This window comes from Cynocephalus volans, chromosome 7 (assembly GCF_027409185.1).
Source record: "Cynocephalus volans isolate mCynVol1 chromosome 7, mCynVol1.pri, whole genome shotgun sequence".
Taxonomy (NCBI): Eukaryota; Metazoa; Chordata; class Mammalia; order Dermoptera; family Cynocephalidae; genus Cynocephalus; species Cynocephalus volans.
The window spans coordinates 1,600,069-1,620,959 of record NC_084466.1 but is presented as its reverse complement, the minus strand read 5'-3'; the positions used below and the strand labels follow the sequence as shown (position 1 = coordinate 1,620,959).

The 20,891-nt window shown below is 50.8% G+C and overlaps 1 protein-coding gene across 4 annotated transcripts in view; it reads left to right on the top strand.

Moving 5' to 3' along the window:
* ATP11A (ATPase phospholipid transporting 11A) overlaps positions 1-20,891 on the top strand; it is a 163,128-nt gene that overhangs the window by 63,649 nt on the left and 78,588 nt on the right. For all 4 annotated transcript variants that reach the window (XM_063102237.1, XM_063102239.1, XM_063102238.1 and 1 more), the window contains exon 2: positions 18,813-18,935. In XM_063102237.1, coding sequence (XP_062958307.1) covers positions 18,813-18,935 — 123 coding nt within the window. The remainder of the gene's footprint in view (positions 1-18,812; positions 18,936-20,891) is intronic.

Sequence of the window (20,891 nt, the reverse complement as noted above, 5' to 3'; positions counted from 1 at the left end):
GGGGACACAGCAATTGCGGTGATGCCACCTCGGCCACGGGGCTCCCAGGATAGTCATTGTTCCTCAGTGACCGTGACTGAGGCCTTTTGGCATTTGGGGTGAGGTGAGGGCACTGTGGCTGTGACCCACGTCCTTGGCAGAGGGGCCAGAGGTTGGCACCTCGACCCCCATGCTACACCTTCTTTGACCAGAGTCAGATCTGGGTTCTCTTCCGACTACTGCAGGGGGCTTGGCCTCCGGTGCCAGTGCCTGAGTTCATAGATCCCCCAGCCAGCACGTGGCTTCATGAAGCGAGTCCCCTCTTTCCCCTGGTGTTCCAGGTGAGAGGCATCTCCGTGTGACGTGCAGAGAATTCACCTGCATGAGCTCAAAGGGAGGCTGGCCTTCCCCAGGCACCTTTGTCTGTAGTGCGACATCTCAGCCCTCCAGAACCCCATGGTAGAGGCAGTGATGTCTACCACCCGTGGTAAATAACCCTGTGGTAGAGGTGGTGATGTCTCCACCTCCACCCATGGAGCGATGGAGTGCACCGTGTTCAGGGAGTCACTGAAAGCCACCGCAGGAAGCTGGGGTGGAAGCGAGGCCTGTCGATCCCTGCTCTGATTCTCAAGTATTTCCCACGAGTTGTGTTAAAGGTGCTGCTTCCCTGTGCAGTCTGGTCAGCAAAGTTATTTCTGCCACACGCGTGGGTGAATTGGATAAGGTGGTGGTTATTGCTGCTCCTGCTGAGGTGCACGAGAACTGGGGAGTCCATCCTAAAAGCGCCTTCCCCGGCTAGAATGTGCTGCGGTTCTGCGGTCACGGCCCCCTCCTGGTTCCCCTGACGCCTGGACTCTTTCACAAAGCTCAGCAGCTCGTGCTGCTGCCAATTGTCAGGATTACACACGCCCAGAGCAAGCCAGAAGTGACTTGTGATTAGAGTTTGTATTTTTATATCAGGGCTGGACCCAGTAAATTGTGTTTAGGGCAGCTGGTGTCAAACATTTTCCAGAATGACTGTTTCCAAGCCGGGTGGACTGTCATCACGCTTTTATGGATCCTTGTGATTCAAATGATTTTGTGTTTAAAAATACGTTCATGGCAGAAAAACACCACCGAGACCCTTGCAAATACTTAAGATTTATTTGGAAAGAAAAACCCAGTCATTTCCGTTGACCATGGTGAGAGCAGCAAGAACCAGTGAGATTTTCGAGCCTGTGTGCCGCCCAAGGCCCATGGCCACAGCAGCGAGGGCAGGGCCAGCGGTAACAGGCTCCTGCTCACCGTGGAGGCTTCAAGGCCTTGCCCGTGGGGTGCAGACCCTGCTTGCTGTGCACTGGGAAGGCTGGTGAGTCCCAGGAGGGACTGCTCAGTCTCGTCAGAACAGGCCAGAACACCTGTTTTTAGAAACTCCAACGTGTGTACTATCTTAAGACCCACCAAACAAGAAATTCTGCTGTTTAAAGCTATAAACGGACACCGCAACAAGAGCTCACTTTGTCATAGGATACCTGTAAGTTGGAAAATTGGTCATTAAGAAGAACCACGTCCATAAAAATTGATCCGGTGATGGGAGACTGGATAACATGCTTGTATTCTGTCCCCGCAGTGTAATTCCTTAATAGGGTTTGTTTGTTTCGGCTGAAATTCAAAGCTTCCATTAGGTGACTAACGTTGGCTAAAAGTGGTTTTCAACATATTTAAAAAAAAAATCTCCTTCATCCTTGTGTGCTTTCTAACCTTGCTCTGACTTAACTCAGGCAGCCACAACCCAAATCCTAATAAAGTTTATGATGAAGTTGGGGAAGGCATGATTCCCACTGGAATCTTGGTTACTTTTGGCAATCCAGCCATTTTCTGATTGAATTTTGAATTCAAAAGCCCCTTGTCCTCGCTGGTGCAACCTGGGGGGAGGTGCCCTCTGCAGTGATGGCACAGACAGCCTCAGGCCTGCAGAAAGAGAAACCCTGCTTCAGTGATGGCACAGGAGGCCCTTGAACCTGCAGCAGGAGGGACCTTGCTATGGTGATGGCACAGGTGGTTCTTGGACCTGCAGCAGGAGGGACCCTGCTATGGTGATGGCACAGGTGGTTCTTGGACCTGCAGGAGGAGGGACCCACTGCAGTGATGGCACAGGTAGTTCTTGGGCCTGCAGGAGGAAGGACCCCGCTGTGGTAATGCCACAGGAGGCCCTTGGACCTGCAGGAGGAGGGGACCCAGCTGCAGTGATGGCACAGGAAGCTCTTGAACCTGCAGAAGGAGGGACCCCACTATAGTGATGGCACAGGTGGTTCTTGGACCTGCAGGAGGAGGGACCCGCTGCAGTGATGGCACAGGTGGCTCTCAGGTCCCTGGGTTCCGTGCTGCAGGTTCATCCAACCGCAATTCAAAAATAGAGAAAGATTATGTCTGTACTTAGCTGTGCAGACTTTTTTCCTTGTCATTATTCCCTAAATGATACAGTGTAGCAACTATTTGCACAGTTTACATTGTATTAGGTATTGTAAATAATCTACAGATGATTTAAAGTATATAGGAGGATGTATTAGGTTACATGCAAATACTTACAGCATTTTATATCAGCGACTTGAGCATCCACAGATTTTGGTATCCATAGCAGTTCCTGGAATAATCCCCCTGGGATACCGAGAGACAACTGGTATTGGGCTTCACAGTTCAGGGCGAGGACAGGCAACCACACCTAAGGGAGCTGAGAGCTGACCCTCGGCCCTTCCAGGACAAGTCCATCCAGAGCATGCAACTGTGGTGTGGGTCCTAGCCGTCCATACTTCTGACTTCGGGGATGATCTCTCTGAGTTCTCCACGGTTAGGCACATTCCCTTGGAAGCTCACTGGACTCGGTTTTATCCACTATGAAACACTATGTATTAAAAACCAAACTTTAAAAATGTTATTTGTTTGCACTAAGATTGAGAGACTCCTCCGTGCTGGTGGAAATCATGCTTTGCTTTGGTGCGGGAGGAGGGAGGACATGAGGTAGTTTTGGGGTCTTTCAGGGGCAACTGAGCTGGAGCAGAGTGCGGTGGGTCTGGGCTGACCCAGGAGCAAAGGATGACCAGAGGGTGGAGGCTCATGAACTTGTGGGAGAGAGCTTTATTGAGATGGAATGTACATGTCATAAAATCAACCTGCCTAGAGAGTACACTTCAGTGATTTTCAGTATATTTGACAGGTGATGCAGCCATCACCACAGTCTAACTTCAGAACATTTTCATCACTCTGAAAATAAGCCACAAACCCGTGACCGATGACCCCCCATGCCTCTCCCCCAGTCCCCTCCCTACACTCCCCACCCCTATCCTGGGCAACCACTAATCCGCCTTCTGTCTCTGGGGATCTGCCTGTGTGGACATTTCATGTAAATGGGGTCATGCACTGTGTGGTCCTTTGCGGCTGCTGCTTTCACGTGGCCAGGGTTTGATTTGCATTTCCCTGAGGACCAATGACGTGGAGCATATTTTCATGAGCTCACTGGCAGTTTGCAGATCTTTGGTGGATGTTTATTCACATTCTTGTTGTCTTCTTATATTTGAGTTATAACAGTTCTTTGTGTATTCCAGTATTCCAGTCTTTTATCACATATATGATTTGCAAGTATGTTGTAGGGCACAGCTCCACCATGCAACCCCGAGGACCTTGCACGTGTCCACATAGACTGCACAGGCAAAGACTTGGCCCATAGCTAGTCTTGATCTCAGCAGAGCATCTCCTGACCCTCCAGGAATGTGGCTGGTGAGCTGCTACCCCAAGGCCATCTCCCTTCCTGCCCTGAGGGTATCACGAAGCATTTTGTCATCTCCTCTGGGCTCTGATGAGGTGTGGGCTTCCTGCCCACTCCCCCATCCCCTCAGGACAGAGCTGCAGACCATCAACAGCCGAGCTGCCATCTGGAGTGACCCTCAGCAATTCAGTGTCCAGCGGTTGCCTGGCATGGCCCGCCCTTCTGTTTCAGTGCTGGGGGGCTGCAGCTCTATCGTAACTTACTCACCACTCAATCTGAGCACAGGACACACTGCCACCTCGCTCCTGTGGACTGAGCCCACTTGTTTTCCTGAGCCCTACGGGGCCCCATGCCTGACATTTAGCAGGTGACCAGGAACTTCTAGCTCTCTCTCTCCCTCCCCTCTCAAAAAAGCAAGCACAGGGTGTTCTCTGAGCTCCCCGCAGACCACAGCACTCTTGTGTATTTGGTGCCCTGCTGTGGACTTGACCCTAGGAGTGGCCAGAGTTTTGTCTGCAGAAGTCGTTCCCTGTGCTTTGTGAGGCTTAGCTAGTGCTGCTCCTGCACTGCAGACTTCACCTGTTGGTTTTAGTCTCCGTTCAGCCCGGAGTGGGCTAAGTTTATTTTTCACATCTGCACGGCCCCATGTGCAGTAGCAGCTGACATCCGGTGTGCTGGAGTGGTGATGTCTTGTCGTGCCCCTGTGCAGGGTCTGAGTGCCTCCTCCACCCCGCTGCACAGCCTCTGGAAGGGAAGGGGATCCCCAGGAACTTAGAAGGGACGGGAGGAAGCCTCAGAGCCGTGGTTGGCAGTTTCAAAATTGACTTGGGGCCAAGGTGGCCAGCGCTTGAGTTAAGGGGCACATGATTTAGAAGATTCCCAGTTCAGCTCATTTCCCCATTCTGGGCTAGACCAGTTCCTCCTCTCCACATTAACCCCATTTCTTTCCTAATTCAGTCCCCTGTCCCCGTTCCTGGAGAGAAAAGACTGGAAAGAAGCAAAATGGGTGATGGCTCCTCCTCCACCCTGTATTTCTACATTCAAGTATTTCCTGAATCACAGGGTCTCGAGAACCTGCCCCCCACCGGCTGGCCTAGATAATCCATGGGCTTGTTCCCTAAAGCTCAGCCCGTCTCTGTGCCCTGGGTGATCTCTGCACACTTCGTGTGATCTACACAAACAGTACAGAAATAGTCTGTTAAGATTTCTACCTGGTTTAGACGCCACTATTGGGAGAAATGGGTAGGTGGGTTTATTTTTGATAGCTTGTAGATTTAAAATGAGCTGAAATGACTTTCCATTTATAATTTGAGCACATTATCTGCTATTCGTCTGGGCTCACTGTCTGAACGTAAATGTTCTTGAAATACTGAGATTTATAAAACATCTCGACAGTGTCTCTTGGGAATATTTAATTCATCTCCCCATCACAAGTTAGGTGGACAGATGCCTCATGAGAGCCAGATTCCCAGAGGCAGTGCTTGCCGGGTCTCTCTTCTTGTCGATCTCTGAAGAGGGACCAGAACCGCCCCCCTCTTCCCCCGCACCGTGTGCCTAGAGAAGACAGAACCTTTTCCAGGAGTTGAGGCCTCAGGCCACAGGTTTCCAGGAAATGCCCAGTACAAAGAAGAGGCACAAATAATTTTTATTTTATCCGTTTTTTAAACAGAACTTTTATGAAAGCAGTTTTCACCTGGGTCAGGTTCTAGGATTTTCCTCACTTTAAAAAACTGCTGACACCTCCCCAGTTTCATATGTTATCAGTTCCAAAACCAGAGCCAGATGCCTTAAAACCAAAGCTTCTGGCATCTCCAGTCTCAGAGACGAGAAGGCCACAGCCACGGACCGTCCTTTCCTGAGAGAGGCTATTGAAAGGACGCAGATGCCTCGGCTCTCTGTTGTATTTGCAGAAATGGGAGACAGTGGTACTTTGGGAGAAAATAGACCCCATTCCAGAAGTTATTTTGATCAGGGACTCTTAGAGGAGGCTGAAATTGTCACTTACAAATTGTAAACATGACAACATTTGGCACCCACTCGCAGAAGACACGTGAGCCCCCAGAGTGTGCAGCAGGTGAGTGGGCAGTCTCCCCAGGTCACAGGTTGTGGACTCATTTAGGCAAATCAGCATTAAAACAAAACAAAAACAGCAGGGTAGGAAATATGAGAGAGCCGACACACAGTGAGGGTTTCATTTTCCTGTATTTATGTGTGTAGACAGGACTGGGTCATGACTTAAAATATATTTCCTACCTCGGGTCACTGTCAAAAAGTTTGAAAACCCCTAGATTTCTGGATAAGATGTAAATGAATGTTATTTTCTCTGTTGTTTAAACCTTTTCTTATCATTACCCCGTTTGTCAGACTGGCCAAGCAACACTCAAGGCTGCTGAAATTTGTTGAAAAGTTTGATTGGGTGTGAGGCTGTGGGTTATAAACAGCCTCTCCCAACTCCTTTCCTTACTTGAACCACGAAGGAGCAGGAGACCTGGGGGCGTTGGGACCTGAGGCGTTGATGACCTTATCGTTTGGGAGACCTGGGAGCGTTGGGACCTGGGGCATTGATGACCTTATCGTTTGGTCGTCTCTGGGCTTCATTTGGGGCTGGGGGAGGTAGCTGGTGTGCAGGTTGAGTGTGTGCCTAGGAATTTGGAGGTAGCTGGTGTGCAGGTTGAGTGTGTGCCTAGGAGTTTGGAGGTAGCTGGTGTGCAGGTTGAGTGTGTGCCTAGGAGTTAGGAATCTAAGAAGATACAAGAGTCTTTTCAACAGGAATCTTGGCTTACTTTGGATTTAGAGGTCTAATTTAACATTCTGTGTAACTTGGTTTATCCATCTACAAACTTGCTTCAAGGCAAGTCACTTAGCTTCTCACATGTCTTCCAAATGGGGTTAATAGAACACGTCCTAAAGCGTTGTCCTGAGGATGGAGACATTTATGGAAAAGCTCACTGCTGAGACACTTATTCAGTGGTGTTCTGTTATTATTGTACTGTTCATGTTAATTAGTGGCATGCCTCTTAGAAAAAGACTTTGAAGGACACACGCCTACGATGTGCCCTCAGAGGTAATAGGACGAATCATAAGGGCAGTGTTTAAACATATGTATAAAACACGTAAAAGCACCCTGTTGTTGAATTGAAAGGTGTTAATTCCCTTCTAAATGGTGCAAGAAGAGGCCCGTCCTTGTCACAGGTGTGCTGATTTTCAACAGTTTACAGCCAGGTCTGCTCGCAGATCCCTGATCTGGAAAGTTCAGTTCGCACCTTTGTACTGGAGGGTCCCTTCCAGCCCTGGAATTTCATTCACCAGAGAAAAGTCTGATGTGCTTGAATTAGGATCTGCATTTATTCTACTGGAGTTATTTGTTGTTCATGGTTCTTTTTCTAGAGTACGGGTGAGGGGAGGAGAGAGTCATGTTTAAAGACATCTGTCCTGTTTCTTAGCTGTCTACTGGGAAACTCAGCTGAAGAGAACCTACGTGAGCCCTGTGTTCATCAGGCTCATGTTTGGGTGATTCTTCGCTGTTTAAAGTGAGGTCTGGAGCTGGTGGAGGACAGTGGATGATAATGTCTACCTTCGTCAGTAACAGGAGAAAGACTGATGAGAAATTGTATTTTGTTGTCGTTGTTTTGTCTGATCTCATTAAACAGCACCTGGCCTAAACCTCTCTGCATACATGGCCGTCATGGACTTAGCACTGGGACGACATTGACTTAAATCTCCATTTATACAAATTTGCATTTTGGTTCATGTCTTTTTCTCATGGGGTGGCCATGCCGTCACTGGGTGTGGAAGGAAGCCCGCTTTCTCAGGCTCCCCTTGAGTGCTGCCAGGGGCGGGGGCAGCCCCAGCCTGCGTGAGGCTGTTATAGGTGTCGGGAGAAATCACCCTCGGAGACCAATATGGAAAAGAAAAAAAAAACTTTATTGCCGGCTGCCGGGACCGCACAAGTCAATTCAGAGTGCAGCTGCGAGCCATTTTTACTTTCGGTTTTTAAAGCTGCAAGCACGGCAACTCAGTCGCCCGATCACCGCACCAGGAGTTATTAGCCAATGCAAGCAAGCCAACAGTACATAAGCTAATTTTGCAGTTAGCATGACTCGTCCCAGCCCCTCCCACATTTTCCCGCCTGAGTTTATACAAAACGGAGGGGTTATTTTAAATGGCGTCGGTCCTGCTCTCAGAAAAAGGACATTACTTCAAGACTTCATGGTGACGCTGCAGCCGCAGCCACGTGTACCACGGCTAAAATGCTAGCTCCTGCCATGGAAGGTGACCCCGATCTGGAAAACCTGTGGTGCAGAGGCTTGTGTCCTCCCAGAAGCAGACCAGCTGGACCACTCTTTTCTGTTGCTGTATGAGAAGAAGAGAAGCGAGGCCAGGTGCAGTCAGCTGACAGAGCTTTGTCCCGGAGCTGAGCACACCTGGGGCTCTGAGCATCCCAGCAGTGCTGCCATGAGGCCAGTGGTCAGGGCCTTCCCTGCTGTGGGGTGAGCCCAGGCTAGTGGGTGCCCAGCTTTTGCTGAGGACCTAAGATCAAGTGAGGAGGTGGAAGGAAGCAGTTAAGATTGTCAGAAAGATGACAGATTGCGTTCACTTTTGCAGTTTCTTTGATGTGGCAGGGTGGTAAGTCAGCTGCTGAGATGGTTTCGTTTGTGACATATTCTGCAGCATTCCCAGTCCTGCTTCTGTGGGCTGCAGCAGGCTGGAACTTCAGGCAAAGTATGCCTCTGATCAGTCACATCTCAGGACCGTGCATGACCTTCATTTAGAGTCAGGGTTCCAAATTATGGAATTTAGAGTCAGGGTTCCAAATTATGGAATGTTTCTCCCCCCCCCAAAAAAAGATAATATTCAAAAAATGGTAGAACTAGGACTGTCATGCAGACATAAAGATGAACATGTGTTTAAGATTTTACTTTGCCCTCAGTGAGGGAACCAGGTGTTATAGCCAACCCAGAGGAAATGTGCAGAAGAACACAGACTCCCATGGTGTAAGGAAATGTTGCAGTTAACACAGAGCCACGATTCCCACTGGGGAAGGGAAGTCAGCAGGGGATCGTGTCTGTGAGAATTGGTTTGTATCTGCCGAACCATTCCCGACAGAGAGGTCAGACAGCACGAAGCCATGGATGGTCGGCCGCTGTGCTGGATACCGACTGCGCACAGGCACGTTAGGTACTTTCCCCTCCTGTTCACCTATTGCCCAATTTTTTTTTTTTTTTTCCCTTAAAGATGACCAGTAAGGGGATCTTACCCCTTGACTTGGTGTTGTCAGCACCACGCTCTCCAAAGTGAGCCACAGGCCAGCCCTGCTACTGCCCAAATTTTTAAAAAGGGGGAGGAAGTGAATACTTTCAAGTGACTTATTAAAAAATCAATTTTAAGGTTATATCTGTAAAAAATAAATAAATTTATCTGGTACAAATATGGCAAAATGTTCATATTTGTTAAATCTGGGTGGTTTATTTAAATAACCTAGTTTTCCAAATGTCTGAGTTATTTCATAACGTCACCCCTCAACTGTGAATGGAAGCGTTTGGAAGTGTGTTGATAGCCCTTGGTGGCAAGAGACAGTAGCCAGACCACGTGTGGCCTTTGCAGCTCTTGGTCCGGATGGTTGGGACTCGTGAGTGACTACCTATTTTAGAGGACTTCCAAATTGGGACCAGCCAGAGAAACCCAGACACACTTCCCAAGGCGATCACGGCAGGTGCTCTGCGTCCAGCAAGCCCGGGGTCCCCAGGCCTGCAGCCTCCACCTGAGGCCTCCCACCGTATGGCTTTGAGTCTGTCAGATGCCCGGGGCACGCATGACTGTGTGCAGGCTCTGAACTCAGCCTGTTTCCTCTTCCTTCAGTGGCCGTCACTTGTTTCCACAGTGATAATGTTGAAATCTGTTTTTATATGTCCTCAGACTAAGCCGTCTGTTTGAGAGCAGGCCTCCCTGGCTATGCTGTTGGCTACTGTTTCAATGGTTCCCATGCAACGCTTCAAAGTAAGTGAAAGTACGGGACAGATTCTAGATCCTTCCTTTTACCCACCAGGATAAATCCCATTGAAGCCCCAGTGCCTCAGTGCACTCACTTCCTTGTCCTCTCAGAATTGTCACTTTGCTCCTACTGCTTTAGTAATTAGCAGTCGTGGACAGCCTAGACTGGGAGCATCTCTGCTGGAGGCATCTTTGTGTGGTTGATGCTGGACTCTGTTTAAACCATTTTGCTCTTCGATCACTTATGACAGCTTCATGTTATGATCCAGGCCTTCGTGGTGGTATTTCGTGGTTTGGCATTACTCACTGTCACATGGCAAGTGGTAGCAAGTTCTATTTAAAGAGAGGAAGTCAGTCAAATGATTGGCAGGGTGAGCACTTCCACATCCTGGCCTCGGAGGTGAGGAAGAGCAGGAATTAACGTTTAACCTGATGCTTCAGCTCCTGCACAGAGCATGACGCGTGGATCTCGAAACTGTCTCACTGCTCGAGCTGAGGGACACTGATTTTTGGAGAGCTTTGCCCTACACGCTTAACCCTTCCCTGGCAATGGCCTCAAGGAGTTTTAGCTCAGAATTTTATTTTCTCAGCCACCAAACACAAGTGCTCCTACCTGTCAGAAAGCTGCACTGCCCAGCATGTGAGCAGAGATTCTGTCTTCCAGGCAGCAGCTGATCGCCCCAAATGTCAGAAATGTCAGGTAGCTGTGTCCGTGGCTCCTGCTTCATGGTCCTACATCTCTCCTTACTCCCCTCCTTCTGGAGAATCCTCCCCTCCTTCTGGAGACGGCTACAGGGGACGTCTTCGCGGTGCTGAGTTTCTGAGCACAGGAGGTTAGGAGAAGGGGACGGAGACCCTCTGCCCCACGTCTTTCTACGGTGCCACCTCCTCCTCGCGCCCTGCTCTCCCCTGCCCCGCATGGTCAGCCTTTCTCCACCAGCCTCAGATGTGGAATTCTTGGGGGGGTTTCTCCTTCATGGCCCCTCATGGGAAGCCCCACTGTTGGCCCAGAAAGAAAGCAGGACAGCAAGTGCAGCCTCCACCCGGGGCTCACTGGGCCAGCTTCCTGTCCCCTGATCCTTGGACACTCCTGTTTCCTCTTGTGTGTGAGTCATGGAAATGGAATGGACTGGCATATTCAGCATCATCTACGCCTCCGCCCACACACGCCCTCTGCAAAAATGCAGTCCTTCTGTGCTTCTGTGGGCAGGTGCACAGATGGCACAGCGGGTGGGAACACACCCAGAGGCAATGCTGCGTCCCGTCCCGGTGTCGGCCGGCCTCGTCCTGCCTCTGGATGAGGTGTGGGGTGTGGCCTGACAAAGGTGCTGTGAGCTCAGGTGTTCTGCGAGAGGAGACCTGTTAGCAGCCTTCAAAGTCCCTGCAAACTCTCCCTTCCATCTCATTCTGTTAGGTGAGAAATGGTGGCAGGACCATATCAAAACCATGTGGCTCTTTTCAAAAAGACTGGAAATCCACCGATTTAGCAAATAACTTGTTTTCACTTTTAGTTGAGATCGTTTATTGTTTGCTCATGAATTGATAGGAAAAAGAACTCCTTGCTAAAGATGTGAGGTCTTTTGTCTGAGATTCTACCTGCTCATGTCCCTCACTGGATTTCTCATTTTCTAGAAGATTTTCAGGAAGAGCTTTATGTGTAAGTTTCTAGAATTTACAGGAAGACTGCAAAGGGGAAACAGTTCAGACACCTAAGAATAACTTTTCTCTAAGACGATAAAGAACAAAATCATGTAAGGAAGTGAAAGTAATAGATTACATGATAGTCAGACAAATGTGATATATAATCTTGTGGTGTAAACATTCCTGTTACATTCCTGGAATGAGAACATATAGAAATAATGATCTCGTGTGTGTAAACCACACATGCCTTTCATTTTTGCAAAAGGACTTGCAACGTTTTTATTGTGGTATAATTCACATACCATAAAATCCATCCCTTTAAAGTGCACAACTTACGGTCTCAGTTGGAATGTACGCAGTTGTGCAACCGTCGCCTCTCCCAACCCAGCACGTTTTCTTTTCCTCCTTTTTAAAAAAATTTTAACTTTGTAATTGTACATACTTATGGGTACAATGTCGTGTTTTGATGCATGTACACATTGTATAATAATAGGGTCAGGGTAGTTAATGTCTCAGTCATCTCATGCATTTATCATTTCTTTGTGATGAGAACATTCGAAAGCCTCTCCTCTAGCTACTTACTATGTAACATGCAAAACTTTCATCACCCAAATTGCAGCATGAGCAGTCACCGGCGCAGCCCTTGGCAATCATTGTCTGAGTTCGCCTGCACGCATGTTTGGTGTAAATGGAGTCATGCAGTCTGCTGTTCTTTCGCTTGCAATGTGTTTTCCACGCTGTAGTTCATGGCTGAGTAATACTCCACTGTATGGACGTTTTGCTTATCTATTCATTAGCTAGTGGATGTTTGGGGGGCTTCCACTTTTCAGCTACTGTGAGCAATGCAGCCATGAACATTCGTGTACACATTTTTCTTGCCTGCTCTGGGAACAGCTCAGGGTGTTTTGATGGGTACGTTCGTGTCTCATGCTCAGTCCCATTCACCACAGTATAGATTTTAATTTAGTTTGGTGGCTTGTCTGATGCAGTTTGGACAGCTGGGTTGCTAGTGGGTCGTTAGGAAACCTGCTGATTGAGACAGACAGCTTAGTGCCTGGATTGCTGCCCAGGCATTGCTGTCTGCATTGCTGATGAAAATCTCTGGCCGTCCCCAGGGTTCTGCTGGGGTAAGTTACACGGGGCTGTTGAGCAGGTATCCCTGACCCCATCTGATAAGGACACCTAGAAACTGAGGTTGTTGTGGCTGTCTTCCTGCCCCTGAGAGAATCCTGACGACCCGCACCACCATTCTTAATCCTAAATACAAGCCCATGTGGCGTAACTTCCGTTTGTCTGTGTTCCAGTTCGACCTCAGACGGTCTGGCTGATGCTGGTTGGAGATGGGCTACATTAAGAAATTACTTAATCGTGGCGCCTGAGTTTACTTTCATTGCTAACTGAACAGAGCAGCAGACTCTTGGAGCTGGAAGGATGGTAAAGGTTATCTAGTCGAGTCCCTCCACGCTGGAGGCCGCTGACGAAATTCGACAGAGAGGTGTGTTGTGCGGCTGGTCTGCAGTTCCCGGCAGGTCGGTGGCAGGGGCGGGCATGACCGTACTGACATGACGGTCAAACTGTGATGACACCTGGAGTCCTACAGGAGTGCTCTGTTGTCGTACACCTTGTGGACATTTACATTTAGCCTTCCCAGAATTTGGACATTGGCAAGGAGAGCAGCACAAAGCGCTCGCTTTTGTTTTAAATCTGAAACCAAGGAGGCGCTCACGTTACTGCCCTCTCCGGTGCCCTGGGTGAGACCATCCGAGTGATCTATGACCTCGTCAGGTGTGCTCTTTCTTTGTTGCTCTGCTCTCTGCTGTGCTGAGACGTCACCACAATGCGGTGCACTGGGTCAGCCCACCGAGTCAGAACCGCCAATGGGCATGTTTGTTCTCACCCCTCGGCTGTCCTGTGCTGCGTTCAGCTTCATTGGATACACGTGTGCTCCGTGTGCAGGTGAATTGTCTGCTCTGAGGGTGTGGACACGCCTGCTGTATGTTGCTGATCTCGTTGCACACCCAGCGGTAGTAATTCTTCCTCACGTTAGTTAAACTGGCATAGCACTGTTGAGTTACATTCGAGTTCTTTTTAGTGCACTTATGTAACAGTAAGTATCAGCTCTACAGTGTTGAGAATGTGAATTGGCCTTAATAACTTCATTCTAATGCACCTCCATAGAGACAGGGTCCTGCTGTCCTGGCTGGAGCAGCCGGAAAGCACTGGCTCCCCATTGGGTGGGCACCCCTGCCCGGCTCAGGGGGACAGTTCAGCTTCTGGAGTCATGGTGTTGTGGCTCATGGCCACTCCTGAAATCCAGCTGCCGTCTTTGAAGTTTAGAAGAAAGGCTTCTAGGATGTTTACTTTTGCATTAAAAGATATTTCCACGCTTCTCTTCCTTTTTTCAGTGCAATTTCCCATGTCCATGACAGTGAGAAGCTTCAGTCTGGCTGTGTTTCAAGAAACAAAAGTGAAATCAGGGACTTTTCTTAGCTTTCGTTTGTAGAGATTTATTTATGAAGCTCTACAGAAGGTTTTTCAGTCAATAGCACTTATGTTTCTTGGCCTCACCACAAAATGGGAAGACCAGGCTAGGAGACACAGCCCCAATGAGGAAGGGCCCGTCCTTGCTGGGGAGGGGCAGCCGGCCTTGGGTGTGGCAGAGCAGCGGTGCCCAGCTGCCCATCCTGCTTCTGAGTCTGGGGACTTAGTTCCCGTGGAGCCAGCAGGCTCTATGCAGGGAGCCACATCGAACGTTCATGCCAGGGAAAATGTGCCTGGCTCGCTGCCATGCGGAGCCCTTGTTGCTGACCATGTAGCGGGTGTGTCTGCGTCTGTCCCCAAGGGTCTCAGAAGCCTTGGCTCCCTGCAGAAGTGCTGTTTCACAGCAAGCCTCTGCTGAGCATCTCTGAGGACACGGTTGGAGTTCACAGGGACCGAACTGGTCTTTCTCCTTTAGGTTATATAGAGTGCTCTGCAAAGCTGGGTCCTGATGAAAGGAAACACGGATGGATGTCCACATTGCAATGAGTGGGTTAGAGAAAATGTGTGGACATTACGCAGCTACCACGCATCGTGTGCTGCAGGGGTACACGAGGAGGATTCCTGTCCCCAAGAAGTTGATGGGTGAGCAGAGGAGATGTTAATATGATCAAAACCAAGAAAAGAGCCAACGTGACACTTAAAAATAATAGCATCAGACAGACAGAACACTAGATTGCTGTGTTGCTCCTGTTTGTTTGGCTTTAGGAAGTAGGAGTTTCCTGAAGCAGCAGAGGGTGGTCACAGTGATGTGAGAGGGTGGGAGTCACGCGTCTCATGGGCTGGGGTGTTGCAGGCATTCATTCTGTTGCCTCGTTTCCTTCTCTTGACAGCCCCAGGTGAAGTTCTGCCTTCCCCATACAGATCATGAAACTGAACCCCAGAAACGTCACCTTGCCTGAGCCAGCAACTGGCTTGGCTGCAGTGGGGCCATGGTTCTTCCTCGTACACCACATTGCCCTTTGTCAACTGGGGACGCCTCACTGTCCTTTACAGCCCCATTTATTATACCCCAGAAGTGCTGTGTCTTGAAGTTCCTTTAGAAGAACTGGGATAGGGGACGATGTGTTTGGGCTGCTGATTCCGAGGGGGGACCAGGGCTGTGTGTTTGGGCTGCTGATTCTGAGATGGGACCAGGGCCGTGTGTATGGGCTGCTGATTCCGAGGTGGGACCAGGACCGTGTGTTTGGGCTGCTGATTCCGAGGTGGGACCAGGACCACGTGTTTGGGCTGCTGATTCCAAGGTGGGACCAGGGCCGTGTGTTTGGGCTGTTGATTCCGAGGTGGGACCAGGACCACGTGTTTGGGCTGCTGATTCTGAGGTCGGACCAGGACAGTGTGTTTGGGCTGCGGATTCCAAGGGGGGACCAGGACCGTGTGTTTGGGCTGCTGATTCTGAGGTTGGACCAGGACCATGTGTTTGGGCTGCTGATTCCAAGGTGGGACCGGGACCGTGTGTTTGGGCTGCTGATTCCAAGGTGGGACCAGGACCATGTGTTTGGGCTGCTGATTCCGAGGTGGGACCGGGACCGTGTGTTTGGGCTGCTGATTCCAAGGTGGGACCAGGACCGTGTGTTTGGGCTGCTGATTCCAAGGTGGGACCAGGACCACGTGTTTGGGCTGCTGATTCCGAGGTGGGACCAGGACCGTGTGTTTGGGCTGCTGATTCCAAGGTGGGACCAGGACCGTGTGTTTGGGCTGCTGATTCTGGGGTGGGACCCGGACCGTGTGTTTGGGCTGCTGATTCCAAGGTGGGACCAGTACCGTGTGTTTAGGCTGCTGATTCTGAGGTGGGACCAGGACCGTGTGTTTGGGCGGCTGATTCCGAGGTGGGACCAGGACCGTGTGTTTGGGCTGCTGATTCCGAGGTGGGACCAGGACCGTGTGTTTGGGCTGCTGATTCTGAGGTGGGACCAGGACCGTGTGTTAGGGCTGCTGATTCCGAGGTGGGACCAGGACCACGTGTTTGGGCTGCTGATTCCAAGGTGGGACCAGGACCGTGTGTTTAGGCAGCTGATTCTGAGGTGTGACCAGGACCGTGTGTTTAGGCTGCTGATTCCAAGGTGGGACCAGGACCGTGTGTTTGGGCTGCTGATTCTGAGGTGGGACCAGGACCACGTGTTTGGGCTGCTGATTCCGAGGTGGGACCAGGACCACGTGTTTGGGCTGCTGATTCCAAGGTGGGACCAGGACCGTGTGTTTGGGCTGCTGATTCCGAGGTGGGACCACGACCACGTATTTGGGCTGCTGATTCCAAGGTGGGACCAGGACCGTGTGTTTGGGCTGCTGATTCCAAGGTGTGACCAGGACCACGTGTTTGGGCTGCTGATTCCAAGGTGGGACCAGGACCGTGTGTTTGGGCTGCTGATTCCGAGCTGGGACCAGGACCGTGTGTTTGGGTTGCTGATTCCAAGGTGGGACCAGGACCGTGTGTTTAGGCTGCTGATTCCGAGGTGGGACCAGGACCGTGTGTTTGGGCTGCTGATTTCGAGGTGGGAAGGACCGTGTGTTTCGGCTGCTGATTCCAAGGTGGGACCAGGACCGTGTGTTTAAGCTGCTGATTCTGAGGTGGGACCAGGACCTTGCCTGAGAGCTGTTGATTTCTAGGTGGAATTTGGTCTTACATCACTAAAGTATATTCATCATTTCAGTGCCAAGAGCACATGGTCTTGATGAATGATCTCAAAAGATCCCTTTGGTTATGAGATATTTACCTCGTGTGTCCTACGTGCAGTGCTCTGAATAATACAGCAGTGCATCCGAGCCAAGTTGTCTCCTACCAGGAAAGCTTCACTGAGCCTCGATACCAAAAGCGGTTGAATGATTCTTATATTCCAAATCATAGTTCTACTTTCCTCTTTCCTTAAAAACCTTTCCCCAAGTCACTGTCTTTTCTCTTTTTAAAGCCTTTTGTGTTCTGTTTTTACATTAACCTGCCCTGTGCTATTTCCATTGACAATCAACATTGAAAGGACCCCCTGCACCTGCCCCATGGCACTCACTGTGAGGGCTGAGTGGGACAGGGGCCACAGGCTTTGAGTTTTCTTGTATCTCATTCAGTTTCCTTAGAATTATCACTCGAAATTCCTTATCAGTTATTTCAAGGGCTTCTTGTTCTATAGGATCTAGAGTATGAGATTTATTAACTTTTGGTGGTGTACTTTCTTGATTTTTTGTATTTCTGGTGTCTTTTTTTTGGTGTTTATTCATTGTGGCAGGGGGTTTCACAGTCCACCGGTTTAAGACTAATGACTAACTAGGATGTTGCTGTGGTTGCCAATTTGGTATGGCTCCCGCCGTGACTGCTCAGTTGGCCTCTAGTGTCTTGTGTGTGTGGTTGCCTCGGGTCTTGGGCTTCTCCGGGGATCCACCTTTCTGGTCAGCTTGTACTCTGCTGGGCTGGTGGATCATGTACCACAGGGTGTGTGATCTCTGTTGAGCTTTCACTTTCTGTACAGGACTTCTCCCCGTTCAGTGTGCTCTGGCCCAGGCTGTTAGATCGTGCAGTGGCGACCCCACCGGGTGTGTGGTTTCTGTCGAGTCTCCGCCTCCCTGGCCGCACGTCTCCCCCCTCTGTGCACACTGTGCTGGGTTGGGGCGTGTCTTCTGCACCCCTCGTCTATCAGCTGGGCCTTCAAGACCCTGCTCAGCACCGCCTCGCCCAGGAAGTCTACCAGGTTTCTGCTAGGCACAGACGACCAGTCTCTCTGGGTGCCTTTGTAGCACTGTGTAGATCTTTCTCGGGTCTTGTTCACCTTCGTATCCCCCCGGTATAAACCGAATCTAGTGCCCGCCTGCAGCCTGCTCTCCGGCAGGTTCAAGCAGACCTGGGAACTCTCCTACCACACTATTCCCAACCAGAAATTCGTTAGGCTTTTTTCCAAACTGGTGGTCGCAGAGATGGTATCTGCCTCCCAGTAACAGGGAGTTACCGGGGCCGGAGTCCAGGGTGTGGTGGAGTGACAGTCGGCCCGCCCGTACTTCCTAGCCCTCCCAAAACTGGTCGGGACGCCCCACACCCCCAGCCCTGCCAGAGAACCGTGGAGGGAGTGGGAGAGGAGGTCGGCCCGCAGGGTCCGGAAAGCCCCGCGCCAGGCCAAGCAAATGGGCTCAGTGATGGCCGAGCAGGGCGGAGCTGCCCGCACCTGGGAAAATGGAGGCAGCACCGGGGCAAGGAGTGGCCTGGTGGTGCAGGCGGGGAGCCGCGTGGGCATCCACCCCCCGAACAGAGCTTTGCCAGGGATCACTCACAGTGCTGTGCCAGGTCGGGCGCTCGCTCTGTCTCTGGTTTGTTGCCTTCCGTGTTCTCGGCGCTGCCGCCTCGGGCTGTTCAGTCGCGGCGCCGCTCGGGCGCTCCCAGGAGTCTTCTTTAATGCCGGCCTGAAACCTCGAATCCTGGATAGGGCAGCTGGCCGCCTTCAGTGCGGCCCCAGCCTCCGGGATCCTGGCTGCATCCACAGCAGCCCTGGCGCCGTGTTCCCTGTTTCAAGACTCGCTTTTGCAGCTAAGAATCAGTTCTTTTCCTGCTCCACACTTCAAAGCTGTTGCCTGTAAATGAGGCAGCCTCTCCTGCCGGGGGCAAAGTGGCGTTGAGCCCCCACGACCGGCCAGCAGCAGCAGTCCTCCCTTAAGAGATGGCCAGAGAAAGGTCCACAAGTTTCCCGGCTGCCTGAGGCCCAGTGGCCACCTTTTCCACCTCAGCTACTCCGCGCCAGCCGCCGCAGCCGCCGCCATCTTGAAACTCCGCCCAGGGGCCACAGGCTTTGAGAGGTGGGGCCTGGTCTCTCATTGTGGCCCTGACCGATGCTGTGAGGTCCTAGGGACAGACTGGCCAAGAGGGACAAGCTAAACCAGTGCCGTGTATACGAGCTTTCACGTGCAGTTGTAAACGCCCTGAGTTGACCCTGTTCTCCTTCCACAGTGTGCCGGGGAAGAGAACTGGGTGGACAGTCGGACCATCTACGTGGGACACAGGGAGCCCCCTCCCGGCACTGAGGCCTACATTCCACAGAGGTACCCAGACAACAGGATCGTCTCCTCCAAGGTAACCTTGTCTTCTGGCCTGTTTGTGAATGACCTAAAAGAAACTGCCTTGGCGGTGTTAGTGCTTTTGATAGCAGTCACCAGCACTGCCCAGGGCTCCATGGTTGCAGCTCCTGTCCCACTCCCGACTCTGCACTTTCAATAGGACTTTGCAGAGAGCATCTGCATTCTCTGTGCCTCTGATTATACCCAGGCTTACCCAGATGCCACAGCACGTTGTCTGTATTTCTCTTTTAATTACGTCATGGATGTGGTGTCGAACCTGAAGCCTGGGACGTTCACTTCCTGCTACCGTGTGTGAGTTTGCCACCTGGCCCTGGGCTTGTCATTTACCACCTGGCCAGTTTGCTCACCTGGGAAACAGGTGATGCCCAGAGCCCCAGTGAGAGAACCTCTGCCAAACCCTGGAAAGTAAAACACAGGCACGGTGAAGACACAGAGGAAGAAAAATGGGCTGAGTGCCACCATGTAAGTGAAGTGTACTTCTCCTCACTGACAAGCGTGCAAACGCCAGAAGCAGGTTTCGCACATTTACAGAGAAGCCTGGAAATGAATCTTAAGAATGAGGCAAGCATTCTGTTACTGGCTTTGAATGAGAGTGTAAATGACAGCCCATCCAGATGCTGGAGACACCGCCCTTTATGTGCGTGAACAGATGTGTCTGAGGTCATGCGCCCGTACACATGGGTGTGCTGGATGTGCAGACCCGTGTGGTAGACCTGCTGCATTCACACGTGCATGTTGTGACACGTGGCCTGTGTGGTAGACCTGGTGACGTCACATGCGGGTGTCCTGACGTGTGGCCCTACTTTATTCTTTATGAGCTCTCAAAGAGCCCCATGTTTGTTAAGAACTCAACAACAGAAAAGGTTAGCTTTTCAAAACCTTTTTTATGAAATTATTTAATTTGTAACTGGAGTGTTACAGAAAATTGTAATAGCCTTAATCTTCAGAAACACAATGTGGGTAAATAAAATGGGCAAAAACAAAATCCCAACCAACCAAATGTCTTGCGTGGTTACACAAACGTGATAAAGGAGAGAAGAAATGAGCTGACAGGAAATTCATTTATAAAAACACGTCTTCACAGTAGCGACATTTATACATTTGACACCCTCTCCAGTGGCACTCATTGAAGATGATTTCTGTGCCGATATGCACTTGGCCAGCATGCCAGCGTACGAAAAAACCTCAGAATTCCCCAGCGTATTTCTTACAAATCAGTCTTGTGCAGACATATCAAGCACAGGTGTGTCAGGCAGCACCCCAATGAGTGTCAGGGTGTTGTCTGGGTGGGACCCCCGGGCAGGAGGCTGCCATGTCTTGTGTGGTTCGTGTGGGTTGGGACGGGATTGTGGCGAGACTGCTGCCCTGTGCCCTGCCCAGCCCCACACAGCCGGCCTGTCCCTTCCAGTCACGGAGCAGGGCCCTGGCAGTCCCAAGCTCCAGTTCTTCCCAGATGGGCGCAGGAGTTCCATCCAGGGCCACATGGGGGACACTTGTGAAACTAATGTCACCCTGCTGGGGCCAAGGTATTGGGGACTTTCTCAAGGCGTTGGGTGGAGTGTGGCGGGAAGCTGCAGAGTGCCTCTGTCTCATGAGAGCCCCATCACAGTTGCCGGGAGGGACTGACAGTGGTGACTTGTGCACCCCACCAGTCCCTTTGTGCTCTCATTCGAGTTTTAGGACCAGTTTATCACTTTCCTATTTTTATTTTCAAATATGAGGGTACTTTAAAAGTTCAGAAAAATAGTATTAGAAGATAATATGAATCTTTCCATGGACTTCTTGAAGCCCCCAGTGTCGCTGCAGATGGTGGCCTTAGTGGACTGGGTCAGGTCTCTCCTCCTGGCCGGGACCCTCCTCTCTGGGCTGCCTGCCAGAACTGAGCCCCCGGGGCCTCAGGGAGTCCTGCACCAGGAGAGTGGAAGGCTGGGGTTGGTCAGAACTGTAGGTT